Genomic DNA, 13,208 nt, shown 5'->3' on the forward strand with positions numbered 1-13,208 from the left:
TTCAATAGATGCAGAAAAAGCATTTGATAAAATACAGCACCCCTTCATGCTCAAAACACTAGAAAAAATAGGGATAGTGGGCAACATTCCTTAACATTGTAATGGCAATCTATGACAAGCCCATGGCCAATATCATTCTAAATGGTGAAAAACTGAAAGCATTCCCCCTAAAAACTGGAACAAGGCAGGGATGCCCTCTTTCACCACTTCTGTTTAACATCGTCCTTGAGACTCTAGCCAGAGCAATTAGACAAACCAAAGAAATTAAAGGAATACAAATAGGAAAAGAAGAACTCAAACTATCCCTGTTTGCTGATGACATGATTATATACTTAGAGGAACCTGGAAATTTCACCAGAAAACTTTTAGAACTCATAAGTGAATTCAGTAAAGTAGCAGGATAGCAGGATATAGATCAATGCTTATAAATCTAATGCATTTTTATACATAAGTGATGAATCTTCAGAAAGAGATGTTAGGAAAACTACCCCATTCACAATAGCCTTGAAAAAACTAAAATACTTGGGAATCAATCTAACAAAAGAGGTGAAAGACCTCTACAATGAGAATTACAGAACACTAAAGAAAGAAATTAAAGAAAATCTTAGAAGATGGAAAGATCCCCCATGTTCTTGGATAGGCAGAATTAATATTGTCAAAATGGCCATACTACCAAAGACCCTGCAGCATCTTATAGAAGAAAAAGTAGGTCCAAATCTTCAACATGTCAGCATAGGATCCGACTTCCTTAACAGGACTCCCATAGCACAAGAATCAATAACTGGGATAGATTCAAACTAAATAGCTTTCTCTCAGCAAAGGAAACTATCAGTAATGTGAAGAGAGAGCCTACAGAGTGGGAGAAAATCTTTTGCCACTCATACTTCAGATAGAGCGCTAATAAGCAGGGAAGGGAAGAATAGAAGTTCATTGAATTAGACAAAGGGAATGAAGGGAGTGGAAGGTGATGGGAAAATCTTCTAGGTCAAAGATTTTATAAAGTCATTTCTGGTGGCCTTGGAGTGCTCTATATTTGCTGGTAGTAAGGTTACTGGTAAGAAAAATTATATTTTCTCTGACCTTTGTAGGAATGTCAGTGTGAAAGTCAATCAGAAAATCAAAGACAATTGAGAGATGAGTCTACAAATACAATTTTACTTGGGGACAGAGAATAGGGTAGAAGTTTAGGATGCTGGTGCACTGGCTTGGGTGTCTCTGGTGTGCCTGAAGAACCAAGGAAAGATTCACAGGTTTATCAGGAAGGGGACGTGCACATGCCTTTCAGGGAGCTGTCAATCAAGGAAGCACGTGTCCAGAGCTAGTCTGTGAAGCCCGTCTTCAGGTCATGTTCGGCAGTTGCATCAACAGATGGGAAGGGGAATGAAGTATGGTCTTAGAGATAACGAGCTGCTTTCCTGCACTGCTGGGGCAGTTCCTTGAAGCGTTGTTAGTGACCTATAGTCTAGGACTTTGTGAGACAACTCTTTATGACTAGAATGCTTTGCAAGAAATTTGAAAATGTATGGTACAAAACCATCTTTGTTTTAATTTCAGTAAGAAAAGAAAGCTTTGTAGCCACACAGGAACTTACACTTTATCTAAATCAGATGCTCTACTCAAAATATGGAAATTCAGTAAGTGCATACCACATGGGTATGTACTAGTTAGATTTTTTGTTGTTGTTGTCATGACCAAAGACCTGATAAGAACAAGGGAGATGAAAACAAGTTTATTTTGGCTCACAGTGGTTTTTTTGAACTTCTAAAAAATTCTTTTTGAATATACATGACGGTAAAGCATTTTATACATACATTAAGACTTATTCTAATAAGGATCCCATTCTTCTGATGTGCAGTTTCACTAGTTGCATATTCTTATATGCACAAGAGAAAGCAATGTTCAATTCGTTCTACTGTCTTTCCTATTCCCAAATCCTTGCTTCCCTTCATTCCCTTTGTCTATTCCAATGAATTTGTATTCTAACCTCCTCCACACACACATTATTGTGTGTTAGCATTCTCATATCAGAAAGAACATTTGGGCTTTTTTTGTTTGGGATTGGCTTATTTCACTAAGGATGATAGTCTTCAGTTTCATCCATTTACCAGCAAATTTCATAATATAATTCTTCTGTAAGACTGAGTAGTGTTCCATTGTGGATGTGCACCATATTTTCTTTATGCATTCATCTGTTGAAGGACATCTAGTTTGGTTCCATAGCTTACCTACTGTAAGTTGTTGGCTCACAGTTTTCGAGGTTCAGTCCATGGTTGACTGACTCTGCAGCTGTGGGTCCACGTGTGAGGCAGAAAATGATGGTGGAAAGCAGCTCAGAAGATGGCAATCAGGAAGTAAAGAGAGAGATCCACTCACCAGGCACAAAATATAAACCCCAAAACCAACCTGCAGTGACCTAATTCCTTCAGCCAAACCCTGCCTGTGAACAGTGACCCCTTCCTATCAGTGGATCAATGCACTGATCAGGTGAGGACTCTCATAACACAGTCACTGCACCTCTGAACTTTCTTGCATTGTCTCACACATGAGATCTGGGGAACTGGACCCCTCATATCTAGAACATAACATTTGTCCCTGAACCTCCAAAGCGAATGCCCATCTCACAAAGCAATACACATTTAGTCCCAGGTAAGGTCAATGAGCTCCGCAATGACTCTATCACCAGGGCTACCTTCTCAAGAGACCCATGAAGTCTGCCACAGGGGCTGGACAGAGAACTGGCATATCCGGAAGACTGAAAATACGTGAACTCTTTACCGGGTCCTCATAAACTGTTTCAACACTGAATTGAACAGTTAGAGTGAATTAATATAATCACATTCCTAAAGGGTCCATTTATATGTGCCATTCCAAAATGTCACCATTCTAAATCTTGCTGTTCCCAAACCACTTACTGGCCATTTGTCAGCACACAGATCTGGGACTCATCTGTACCAGCTCCACTGTGTCCCTTCCCGGGCCTCCCACACTCCCAAAGTCAGCATGACATTCATGCCATTCTCTTGAGGACTGCCATCACAGTAAGTGCCCCTGTGCTGGCAAAGTCTTTTCACAAGAACCTCTTCCCCCTGGGAAACCCAGGTTTTCCTTCCCATTAAGTGTGAAGAATTTCCTGCTCTAAGTCCCGGGCACAAATGTACCCCACGCACAGTATTCTCTTACACTCTGGATCCCCTCCTGGATCACATTCACAAAACTCCTTACCCATAAGTTATTGTGTGGGACTGGGTGTGGGTGGCCCGTCTGTAATTCCAGCAGTTTGGGAGGCTGAGGCAGGAGGATCATGAGTTGAAGATGAGCCTCAGGAACTTAGCAAGGCCGGTCTCAAAATAAAATATTAAAAAAAATGTCTGGGGATGTGACTCAGTGGTTAAGCATCCCTGGGCACAATACCTGAGACCAACAAAACAAAGCAAAACAAAACAAAACAAAACAAAACAAAAACCATATTGTGACACACCACAGGGCCAAGATGAGGTTCCTGCTTCTATTTTACAGCAGAGTCCAGTCATGCTGGCCTGCTCTTTTCTTCCGCCATGTGTTGTTGATCCTCATGGATTTCAAAGCCTGGTGGGATTAGCTGAGCTGGCATTGTGCAGTTAAAGGCCCTGGGTGACATGCACAGGGAAGACAGAGCTGGGCGCAGAAATGAGCAGTGACAGTGACAATTAAGAGCCCTGTGTACCTTTGCCTTACCCAACCACAAATTCAAAGTAACAGAACCCACTAGTTGTGTTTGGTACATTGTGTGTTTCCATGGTGCTGGTCACAAGTATTGATTGAATAAAACTTCATTGAATAACATTGTCATGTCTTTGTTTTATTTTATTTTTTTACTTATACAGACTGCATTTTTATTCTTTGACAAAAAATGGGGTGCAAGTTTTCATTTCTGTGGTTGTAGATTCACATCATTCATGTAATCATACATGTACATAGGGTAATGATGTTTGTCTTATTCCACCATCTTTCATACCCTGCCCCCTCCTTCCTCTCATTTCCCTCCATGTAATCTAAAGTTTCTCCATTCTTCTCTCACCCCAACCCTCCCACCCCCTTTATATATCATCATCCACTTATCAGGGAAAATATTCAGCCTTTGGTTATTTGGAATTGGCTTATTTCACTTAGTACAACAATCCCCAATTCCATTCATGTATCTGAAAATGCCATAATATCATTCTTCTTTATGGCTGAATAATATTCCATTGTGTATATATACTACAGTTTCTTTATTCATTCATTTGTTGAAGGGCATCTAGGTTGGTTCCACAATCTAGCTATTGTTAATTGAGCTACTGAAAACATCGATGTGGCTGTGTTAATGTAGTATGCTAATTTCAAGTCCTTTGGGCATAAACCGAGGAGTGGGATAACTGGGTCAAAGGTGGGTCCATTCCAAGTTTTCTGAGGAATCTCCACACTGCTTTCCAGAGTGACTGCACCAATTTGCAACTTCACCAGCAATGTAAAAGTGTGCCTTTCCCCCCACATCCACACTAAGATCTATTATTATTTTTATTCTTGATAATAGCCATTCGAATTGGAATAAGATGAATTCAGAGAGTTGTTTTAATTTACATTTCTCTAATTACTAGAGATGTTGAATGCTTTTTCATATATTTGTTGATCACCTGTACATCTTCTTTTGTGAAGTGTCTGTCCAGTTCCTTGTCCCATTTATTGATTGGGTTCTTTGTATTTCATTGAACAGGTTGCTTATTCCTTTGGTTTGTGTCTCTGTGCCTTCCTTAATCCTGATCAATCTTAAATTTGGTTTTTCATTATATCCTATAATTCCTGGAGGTTTTGGTCATGATTTCTTACCATCTTCTCTGTTTGGCCAACTTTATTTTCAAGATTAAACATTTTGTCTTCATTGAGATTCTGTCTTCCATGAGATCTATTCTGTTGGTGATGCTTTCTATTGAGTTTTTATTTGGTTTATTGTTTCTTTCATGTCAAGGATTTCTGTTTTCTTCCCAAATCTCTATCTCTTTATTAAAGTGCTCTTTTGCTTCCTGCATTTGCTCTTTTAATTGTTTATTGAAGTAATCATGCATTGCCTACATTTGCTCTCTTATCTCGTCTTTTGCTTCACATATCATTTTAAGTATGCAGATTCTAATCTCCTTTTTTTGTCATTTCTACTGCCATGTTTTCATTGGATTCTATCAAAATAGCGTCTTGCTTTGTTAGGGACACTTTCTTCCCCTGCTTTTTCATATTGTTTCTGTATATTTCCCTCTAGCAGTGAAGACGCAAGGTTGCAGCTTCCCTTCTGCAGGCTTATTGTGACTCTGCAGGTTTCCAACACCTCTCCTTTGAGGGGAATATCAATATCAGCAGCCCCCAATACAAACATGCAGCCCTACGCCAGATAGTCCCTATAAAGACATTAACAGTATTGCAACAAACAGGATGAGTTCCATTATCATCCACAGTATAGCCAATAGGCTTGCAATGAGCTCTACACCTTCTAGTGGTGGATGAACAGGATGGGGAGGGGTGTAGAATGTAATGGTTAATGGAATAAGTAGTGAGTAAACAGAGGAATCTATTCAAGGGAAGAATGAGACCAAAATCAAAAGAAGTTGATCTTTAGCATGAGAGAAGTGGAAAGAGACTCCAAAGAAAGAGGTAAATAAAAGGAAAAGAGTGATAAAAAGAAGAAGAAATAAAAAATTAAAAAAATCTACGGTTTACAATCATCCACCTCTCAAACCTCTCAGTCCTAAGTATTTGATGTGAGTGTAATACCTGTCAAAGGGCTCCCAGTCTCCTGTAGGTGTCTCAGGATGGGAGCTGCCCACCTAAAGATGGTGTCCATACCCTCAGGGATAATTCAAAATGTCTGCACCAGCCTGTAAACATGCTGGGGAGCCATAGAGTGGGCACCAAGTAGTCACAGGGTGTGGGTGGTCTCCAGGGTCCAGAAGCAGTGGCCTGTCATCTCTTTTTATGATAAAAGACCACAGGACACAGATACAGACCCCAAACACCTTCAAATGCACACCTGTGTGGTTTATATCCCATGGAGTGAGTGAGAAGGTAAGAGATCCTACATCTACACATTCTGACCCTGCAATAGACACTGAGCACACACCTGGCAAGCACACTACCATCACTTCTAGAAGAGCCCCCCAATTATTCTGGTTTTAAGGATGTGGCAACAAACTAATGTCTCCTGTAGATTTTCTAGCTCAGTCTCCTAGTCAGGGTGGATTTAGCAGACTGGACTGGTCTCTCTGAGTCTAAGGCCTTATTTTCACACAAGACTTCTGAGTCTGTTTCGATTAATAGCATTGCTGAGTGCATGAGTTATTTCACTAGCCATCTGTCTGTCCCCAAAGAAAGAAAGTATTTCATCAGAGCATAATGTAACTTAGTCACAATCACCAATAAATGCCTTTGGAACCTAGACTGTAGGAAGTAATTGCTCCTCCTACTAATGGAGCCATTATTCAGCTGAGCACTTGTAGAGCTGCCTGTGTCTTCTTGATTCTTAATATCTCTAACTTAGAAACCAGAGGATTTGGGTGAACATCACCAAATATTTCTTACAGTTCTCCATCTTGTTCTGAAATAGCTGGGTTCCTCCCTCCTGAGACTAACTCTGGGCAACAGGCCAAAGATGCAGAGCTGACTCTGGGTGGAAGGATTTTCTCTAAGATTGAGCTGAGTTCATTTCCACATAGGAAAGTCTGGTGAAAGGGCCAGGCTCCTGTCCCTGTGGGCTTGGACATTGGGGATCAATTAGAGGGACGGGAGGACATGTAAGGTCTGCTGGAGGAAGGCCTGCACGCCAGGTGCCGCAGCTCCTCCTTCTATCCCCCTGTGGAACCTGAGGAAGTAAGTGTGACATATCTAACTCTGTTTCCACTTGAACAAAGTGATAGTAAAGGAAGATGTGTGAACAAAGCAATAACAGAGGGAGCCCAGCATGGGATGAAGGACTTTGTGATCTCAGCACAAAGATAATGGTAGAGGAGGGAGCAGTGGGCACTGACTGTGTTCTGCGGATTCCTTCCTGGTGCCTTTGGCTCCTCACATCAGGAGAGTTGGGTGAGATCCCGGTTGCTGCAAAGTGCAGACCTAGCTGCTTATCCTGGCAGACTCTGTGGGTGGGCATGGCTCGGGGTTTAAATATTTTGAAGAATTCAATAAACTCTCAGTAGGTAAACTTTTAACTATGAGGCTACTTCTCTCAAAATGCAAACTCAGGGATTCAGACGAGGTGAGTCACACTGATATTTTTATACTGAGTTGATTTTGGCTAGATTTAAACAAGAGAGATATTTTTGAAGTGTGGTTTTCCCATCATAAGGATACACTTTCTGTTGACCAAGGAAGAAGTTGTTCCTTAACAACGTCCAAACAGAACGATCTTAAGTGTAAAAGGAATTGATGTGCACTTGTTAAAATTCTACCCTGGGGTAACTTCAGGGGTGTGACTTTAATTGAGGTCATAAATTTCTTTGGATCTGAGTGTCTTCAGGGCTTAAAGTATGAGAGGAAGACGGGAGATGGACACACATTCAGGACCACTGTGTGCTGGACACACAGGGCTCACTGATCCATCTCCTCAGCTCTCACCCAAGGTTGATGGGACTGAGTGAGTGGAGGCTCAACCATTGCCTGATTAGTGTAGGACTGAGTGTCTACAAGACTTTCAAAACTCTTCTCCTTACAACTTCTAGAGATAAAATCAGCTTGCTACACTTGATACTTCTACATGTATGACACCCTGTCACATGAGGTTAGTTTTTAACTATATACATTTAAGTGCTTGCCTTGTATCATGATCAAGTGGGAAACAGATCTTAGACCCACTTGAAGACACAGGAACAACACTCTCCAAGTTATAACCAAGAGGGTGATGTTTTATGTAATTGTGATGCATGAAATAAGGATGCATCCCATAAGACAAAAAAATCACTATTCACAGATGGAAATAGACCCTCTGGTTAGCTCCTGGATCTTAAAAATTTCAAATACCAGATGTACAGATCTGAAAATTACTATCTTCATTGATTGCCTGACAATATGAAAGCTTTCAGTGTGGGTAAGAAATGTAGTGCTGTAGTAATGACCATCAAACCATTCATATATTACTCTGAACTCCAATTTATGCAGCAGAAAATATACACATAAAAATCCCTCCCTTCAAACTGAAAGACCCATGGAAAATGTGAATTTACAGGAGATTTAGGATTTGGAACTACCAAGGCTGCTGTCAACTTTACTCCTCTGAAACTAAACCTGGACTAAACAAAGAAAGGAGGAAAGCTCCCCGAGAGGCTCCATGCCCTACAGGCCAGGATACGATTGTTAAATATTGATTTGTAGAATGATCCAGACACATTCCGTTAGTTTGGTCTATATTACTAATACACTTGCGAGGCTCATATTTGGCTCAGTAACTCAGGAGATGTGCTAAGACTCCTGTGCAATAGTCCCTGAGCCGGGGGCAGAAATAGAGGATTCAGTGGGTCCCCCGTGTCCCTAAGCAGCACCCAGCTCTGCTGATGTGCCCAGTCCTAAGGGATCCCTGCAGGCTTGGCTTCCCAACCAAAATTACATGAAGGAAAAATTTAAGTTACAAATGGAGAATAATAATATCATCAAAATACTAATTACTGTTCTTTGCTGAGGAAATATCAATAATCCAAGAGGACTGCCAAAACTGTCCTCTAAGACTGGATCTGGCCTCACTGTTGCTTTCTGATGAAAGATCCAAAGCATATTAAGTACAAACTCTAAAACCACAATCAGGACAGAAGTCAGGCACATATAGTGGAAATAAAAGAAATGCTAATATACATTTTATGCACATTTGGGAGAGTGAAAGAATAACAGAGCAATTGCCAGAGAGGGAGGTAGAAAGAGAGAAAAAAAAGAAGTAATGGGGTGAGATGGAATTTCCAAGTAATGACCTGGGCATAAGAAGTAAGAAGAAAGTATCGAGGAAGGTAAAGGACCTCATTTTTTAATGTTTTTCACTTTGTTACCGTCGATGCTGAGCATCTGACTTTTGTGACTGTCCTGTGCACTTAACAGTGGAGAGGACAGCTAAGGCAGATGCAACCCATGCTCCTTCCCAGCTGAGCAGCTCAGCTGCACACTGACCCTCCTGCCTGCTGCTAGGAAGACCTCGCACAGTCCAGGAGAGCAGGCCACATCCCCTCTGAGCTCTGTGTGCCTTCACCTGTATGGAATGTGGACTTCAACATGTTTTGCCGGAGAGTAGTAATTACACTCATTGAATTGAATGAATGAGCGGATGTACACACATTGAGTCTTCATCAGTTCCTCAGTTTGGCATTTTGAAAGAAAGAGATGTGAAGTAGGAATGCAGATTCCAGGTCTGATCCCAGGCACAGCTGCATTTGATAATGTCATTCTCCATGCCAGTGAGTTCTGCCCTTTGTATTTGGAAAATGAGCCGGTTATTGTCTAAATATACAGTACTGTGTTATGGATGGAAAAAAAAAATCATTACCATGTGAGAAGAGTTCAGAAAAGTTATGGAATTGTGAGGTTTCATGTGTAGAAAGAACATGTGAGTGTGTGGGTCTGTTGTCCACACCCATGTTATATTGCCATGATCACACCACTTCTAGTTGCAAACTGCATGAAAGCCATGAGCATTATTTACTCTGTCACCTTTACATGGGCCATTGGCTTACTCAAAGAAAAGAGAATATCTAGCTGTTGGATATTGGGTTTGTAGGGCCTCGGAGAATGGAACCCTCATTAGGGAAGAAGCACATTATGATTGGGGTGATCTCATAGGACACAGAACACATTTATAGTTCAAGAACAATGATGGTACATGGTGACACACTTGAAGGACCAGGATAGAATTGTCTTGTAGAAGGTGAGCACTACAATCCTAGGAAGAAGATCCCAGTTACTGAGTGGCAGCAGTGACATCTGTGGAGGGGAGATATGAAATGAGAGATGTGGAAGAGGGAAGTTCATTGAGTACCTAGCGTCAAGCTCACAGGAACACTGAGTCCACATACCATGTCTGTGGTAAACATGAGTGCTGGGTCGAGGTGATGGAAAGCAGTCCCCTGGCTTCCTCAGGTGCTGAGACCAGTTATTAGTCCTGATTAAGTTTCCTGCCAGGGTCAGGAACTACCCCATTTGTGTTTGATACATATGGTATGTTTTCATATTATTGATACAAGACCGTAGAAGGTGTATATATGTATTATGTGTATATATATGTGTGTGTGTGTGTGTGTGTGTGTGTGTGTGTGTGTATTATGCACATATGGAGAGTCACTTCCCATTCTTCTATTTGTATATATTATGGATATTCATTGTTCCTCTATTCATATATGCACATAGAAACATTTTGTCCTTTTAATTTTTAGTATCGTTCCTTTTCACATATCCTTCCCTTCCTTCATTCCCCTTTATCTAATCCAAATACTTCTAATCATCCCTAACAACCCCCCTTATTGAGTGTTAGCATCACATTTCAGAGAAAACATTTGGCCTTTGTTTCTTTGGGATTGACTTATTTCACTGAACATGATAGTTCCTAATTCTCATTCACCAGCAAATACCATAATTTCATTCCTCTTTATGGTTGAATAGATTCCATTGTTTAAATGTACCACATTTTCTTTATCCATTTATCCAGATGGTACTTGACTTTGTATTTCCTATGTGTGTCTACGACATGCTGAGTTTGTTACTAGGGGGATTGGAACATGAACAATCAATTCAGATTTTAAAATCACTTCCAGAAAAGGTACACTGTTGAAGGAAAAGCAATTCATTCTAATCAATAATAAAGTCAACTCCTTTTTTATTTTCCTTTTCTGTTTCATTTCAGGTTTAGTGGCTAGTTTTTGCTTTTGTTTTTCTCTCAACGAAATTAAAGCAGTGCATTTTCATGGAGAAATGGAACCAAACTTCAAATGATTTCATTTTGTTGGGGTTGTTACCCCAAAACCAGACTGGCTTACTTCTCTTGCTCCTGATCATCTTTGTATTTGTCCTCGCCTGTTTGGGGAACTCAGGAATGACTGCCCTCATCCTCTTGGACCCCCGGCTCCACACCCCCATGTACTTTCTCCTTAGCCAGCTGTCCCTCATGGACCTGATGTACATCTCCTCCACTGTGCCCAAGATGGCGTCCAACTTCCTCTCTGGACAGAAGAGTATCTCCTTCCTGGGGTGTGCCATGCAGATCTTCTTCTTTATAACCATGGGATGTTCTGAGGGCTTACTCCTGGCCTCCATGGCCTATGACCGTTTTGTGGCCATCTGCCACCCCCTCCACTATCCCATCCGCATGAGTAAAATCATGTGTCTGAAGTTGATCCTGGGGTCCTGGACACTGGGTGCCATCAACTCCTTGGCACACACCATCTACACTTTTCAAATTCCTTACTGTAGATCCAGGGCCATCAATCATTTCTTCTGTGACATCCCAGCTATGATGCCTCTGGCCTGCATGGACACTTGGGTCTACGAGTACATGGTGTTTGTGAGCACAACTCTATTTCTTCTCCTCCCTTTCCTTGGCATCACAGCCTCCTATGGACGGGTCCTATTTGCTGTCTTCCATATGCGCTCAAAAGAGGGAAGGAAAAAGGCCTTCACCACATGCTCCACACATTTGACTGTGGTGACCTTTTACTATGCACCTTTTGTCTACACTTATCTTCGGCCCAAGAGTCTCCACTCACCAGAAGAAGACAAGATTCTTGCAGTTTTCTACAGTGTCCTCACTCCCATCCTCAATCCCATTGTCTACAGCCTGAGAAATAAGGAAGTCCTGGGTGCCTTGAGAAGAGTGTGTGGGATGTTCTCCTCCAGGAAGAAATAGCTTGCCTGTCCCTGCTCTCTGCATGGCTTCTCCCAAGCCACTGGAGCACAAGAGAGCAGTGCTGACCAACAGAAGTATGAGACACATATGCAATTTAAGTTTTCGAGTCAAACATTCAACAATAAGATTTATTAAAATAATACATAGATGATTATAAACAACTACATAATTGGTATTTTTATTTAATTGAAAAGATTGCAAGCAATGTTAATATTAAAATGGTGAAATTAATTATGAACAATTTATAGCAAATGATATTTTACATCATCTGTTGGGGCATACATTGATATTAATGTAATAATATTTGTTATGCTATTGACATTATCTTGTCTTATATTTATACATGAAATTATCACTGTAAATTTCTATTTTTTTTCATTCTAAGTTGTCAAATCTTGGGTGTATTTTATATTTTCAGCATACAGGAAATTGTACCCTCTGACTGGGGATGTAGCTCAGTTGGTAGAATGCTTGCCTTACATGCATAAGGCTCTGGATTTAATACCCAGCTCCCCCAAAAAATAAAGAAGGAAAGAAAATTGTACTCTCCACATTTCAAGTGTCCACACCATATGTGACCAGGGTCTACAAAAGTGCAAGAACTTGGGGGAGGTTTAACCTTCTCCTTCAGGGACAACTCTTCCATGATCACTGTACTTAGGACAAAGAATTATCTGCTGTACTCATCATTTTCTTTTAATTTTTAATTCTATTCTTGCAGAGATGTGGAAAATCATGTGACTCCTATAAACCACCCCTAATTATTCTCCTCACATGTAATATGTGAAGAAGCTCTTTTTGCCTTGGGAACAAATGCTATACACTTTTGTTGTTGCTGTTTATTGCCCTGTTCAATTCCTGGGTTGAATACTGTGGGTGGTCCTTGACTTTACTGAGGAATTCATCCTTGGCTTTTATCATCAGTGGCTCTCTGAGCTGGATTTTGGGGTCTTGAGCTCCCTAAACTATAGACAGATACTGTTATGTGCCTCTCTAAGGGCACATGCGTTCACCAACCAAAGGCTCACAGACAGACTTGTGCATATAGCTGTGTTTTAGTTAGCAGCTTAGCACATGACCATCAGAAGCAAAGAGAGCGCTAGGTCACCTAGGAGAAAACTTACACCCCAAAGTCCTGTCCCCAGTGACCCATGTCCTCCAGCCACATCCTAACAGCCTACAGTTACCAACCAGTTAAACCTCACCAAGGACAAAATATAAACCCCAAAGGTACAACTGGAGGACACAATACCTCTAGACACAACCTACATGACTGCAGTTATGACAGAGTGAAGCCTAATCAAACTCGCAAGACCTGATCATTTCATGTCTGAACTTT

General features: G+C 41.0%; 1 protein-coding gene across 1 annotated transcript; it reads left to right on the forward strand.

The window, feature by feature from the left end:
• Positions 1-10,930: 10,930 nt before the first annotated feature.
• LOC306663272 (olfactory receptor 2L13-like) lies at positions 10,931-11,869 on the forward strand (the record flags this gene model as incomplete). Its single annotated transcript, XM_079143703.1, has 1 exon — positions 10,931-11,869. One exon carries the CDS (start codon positions 10,931-10,933, stop codon positions 11,867-11,869), a length of 939 nt encoding a protein of 312 aa, XP_078999829.1.
• Positions 11,870-13,208: the final 1,339 nt, after the last annotated feature.

Source organism: Sciurus vulgaris (genome assembly GCF_902686455.1).
Source record: "Sciurus vulgaris genome assembly, chromosome: 6".
Lineage (NCBI taxonomy): Eukaryota > Metazoa > Chordata > Mammalia > Rodentia > Sciuridae > Sciurus > Sciurus vulgaris.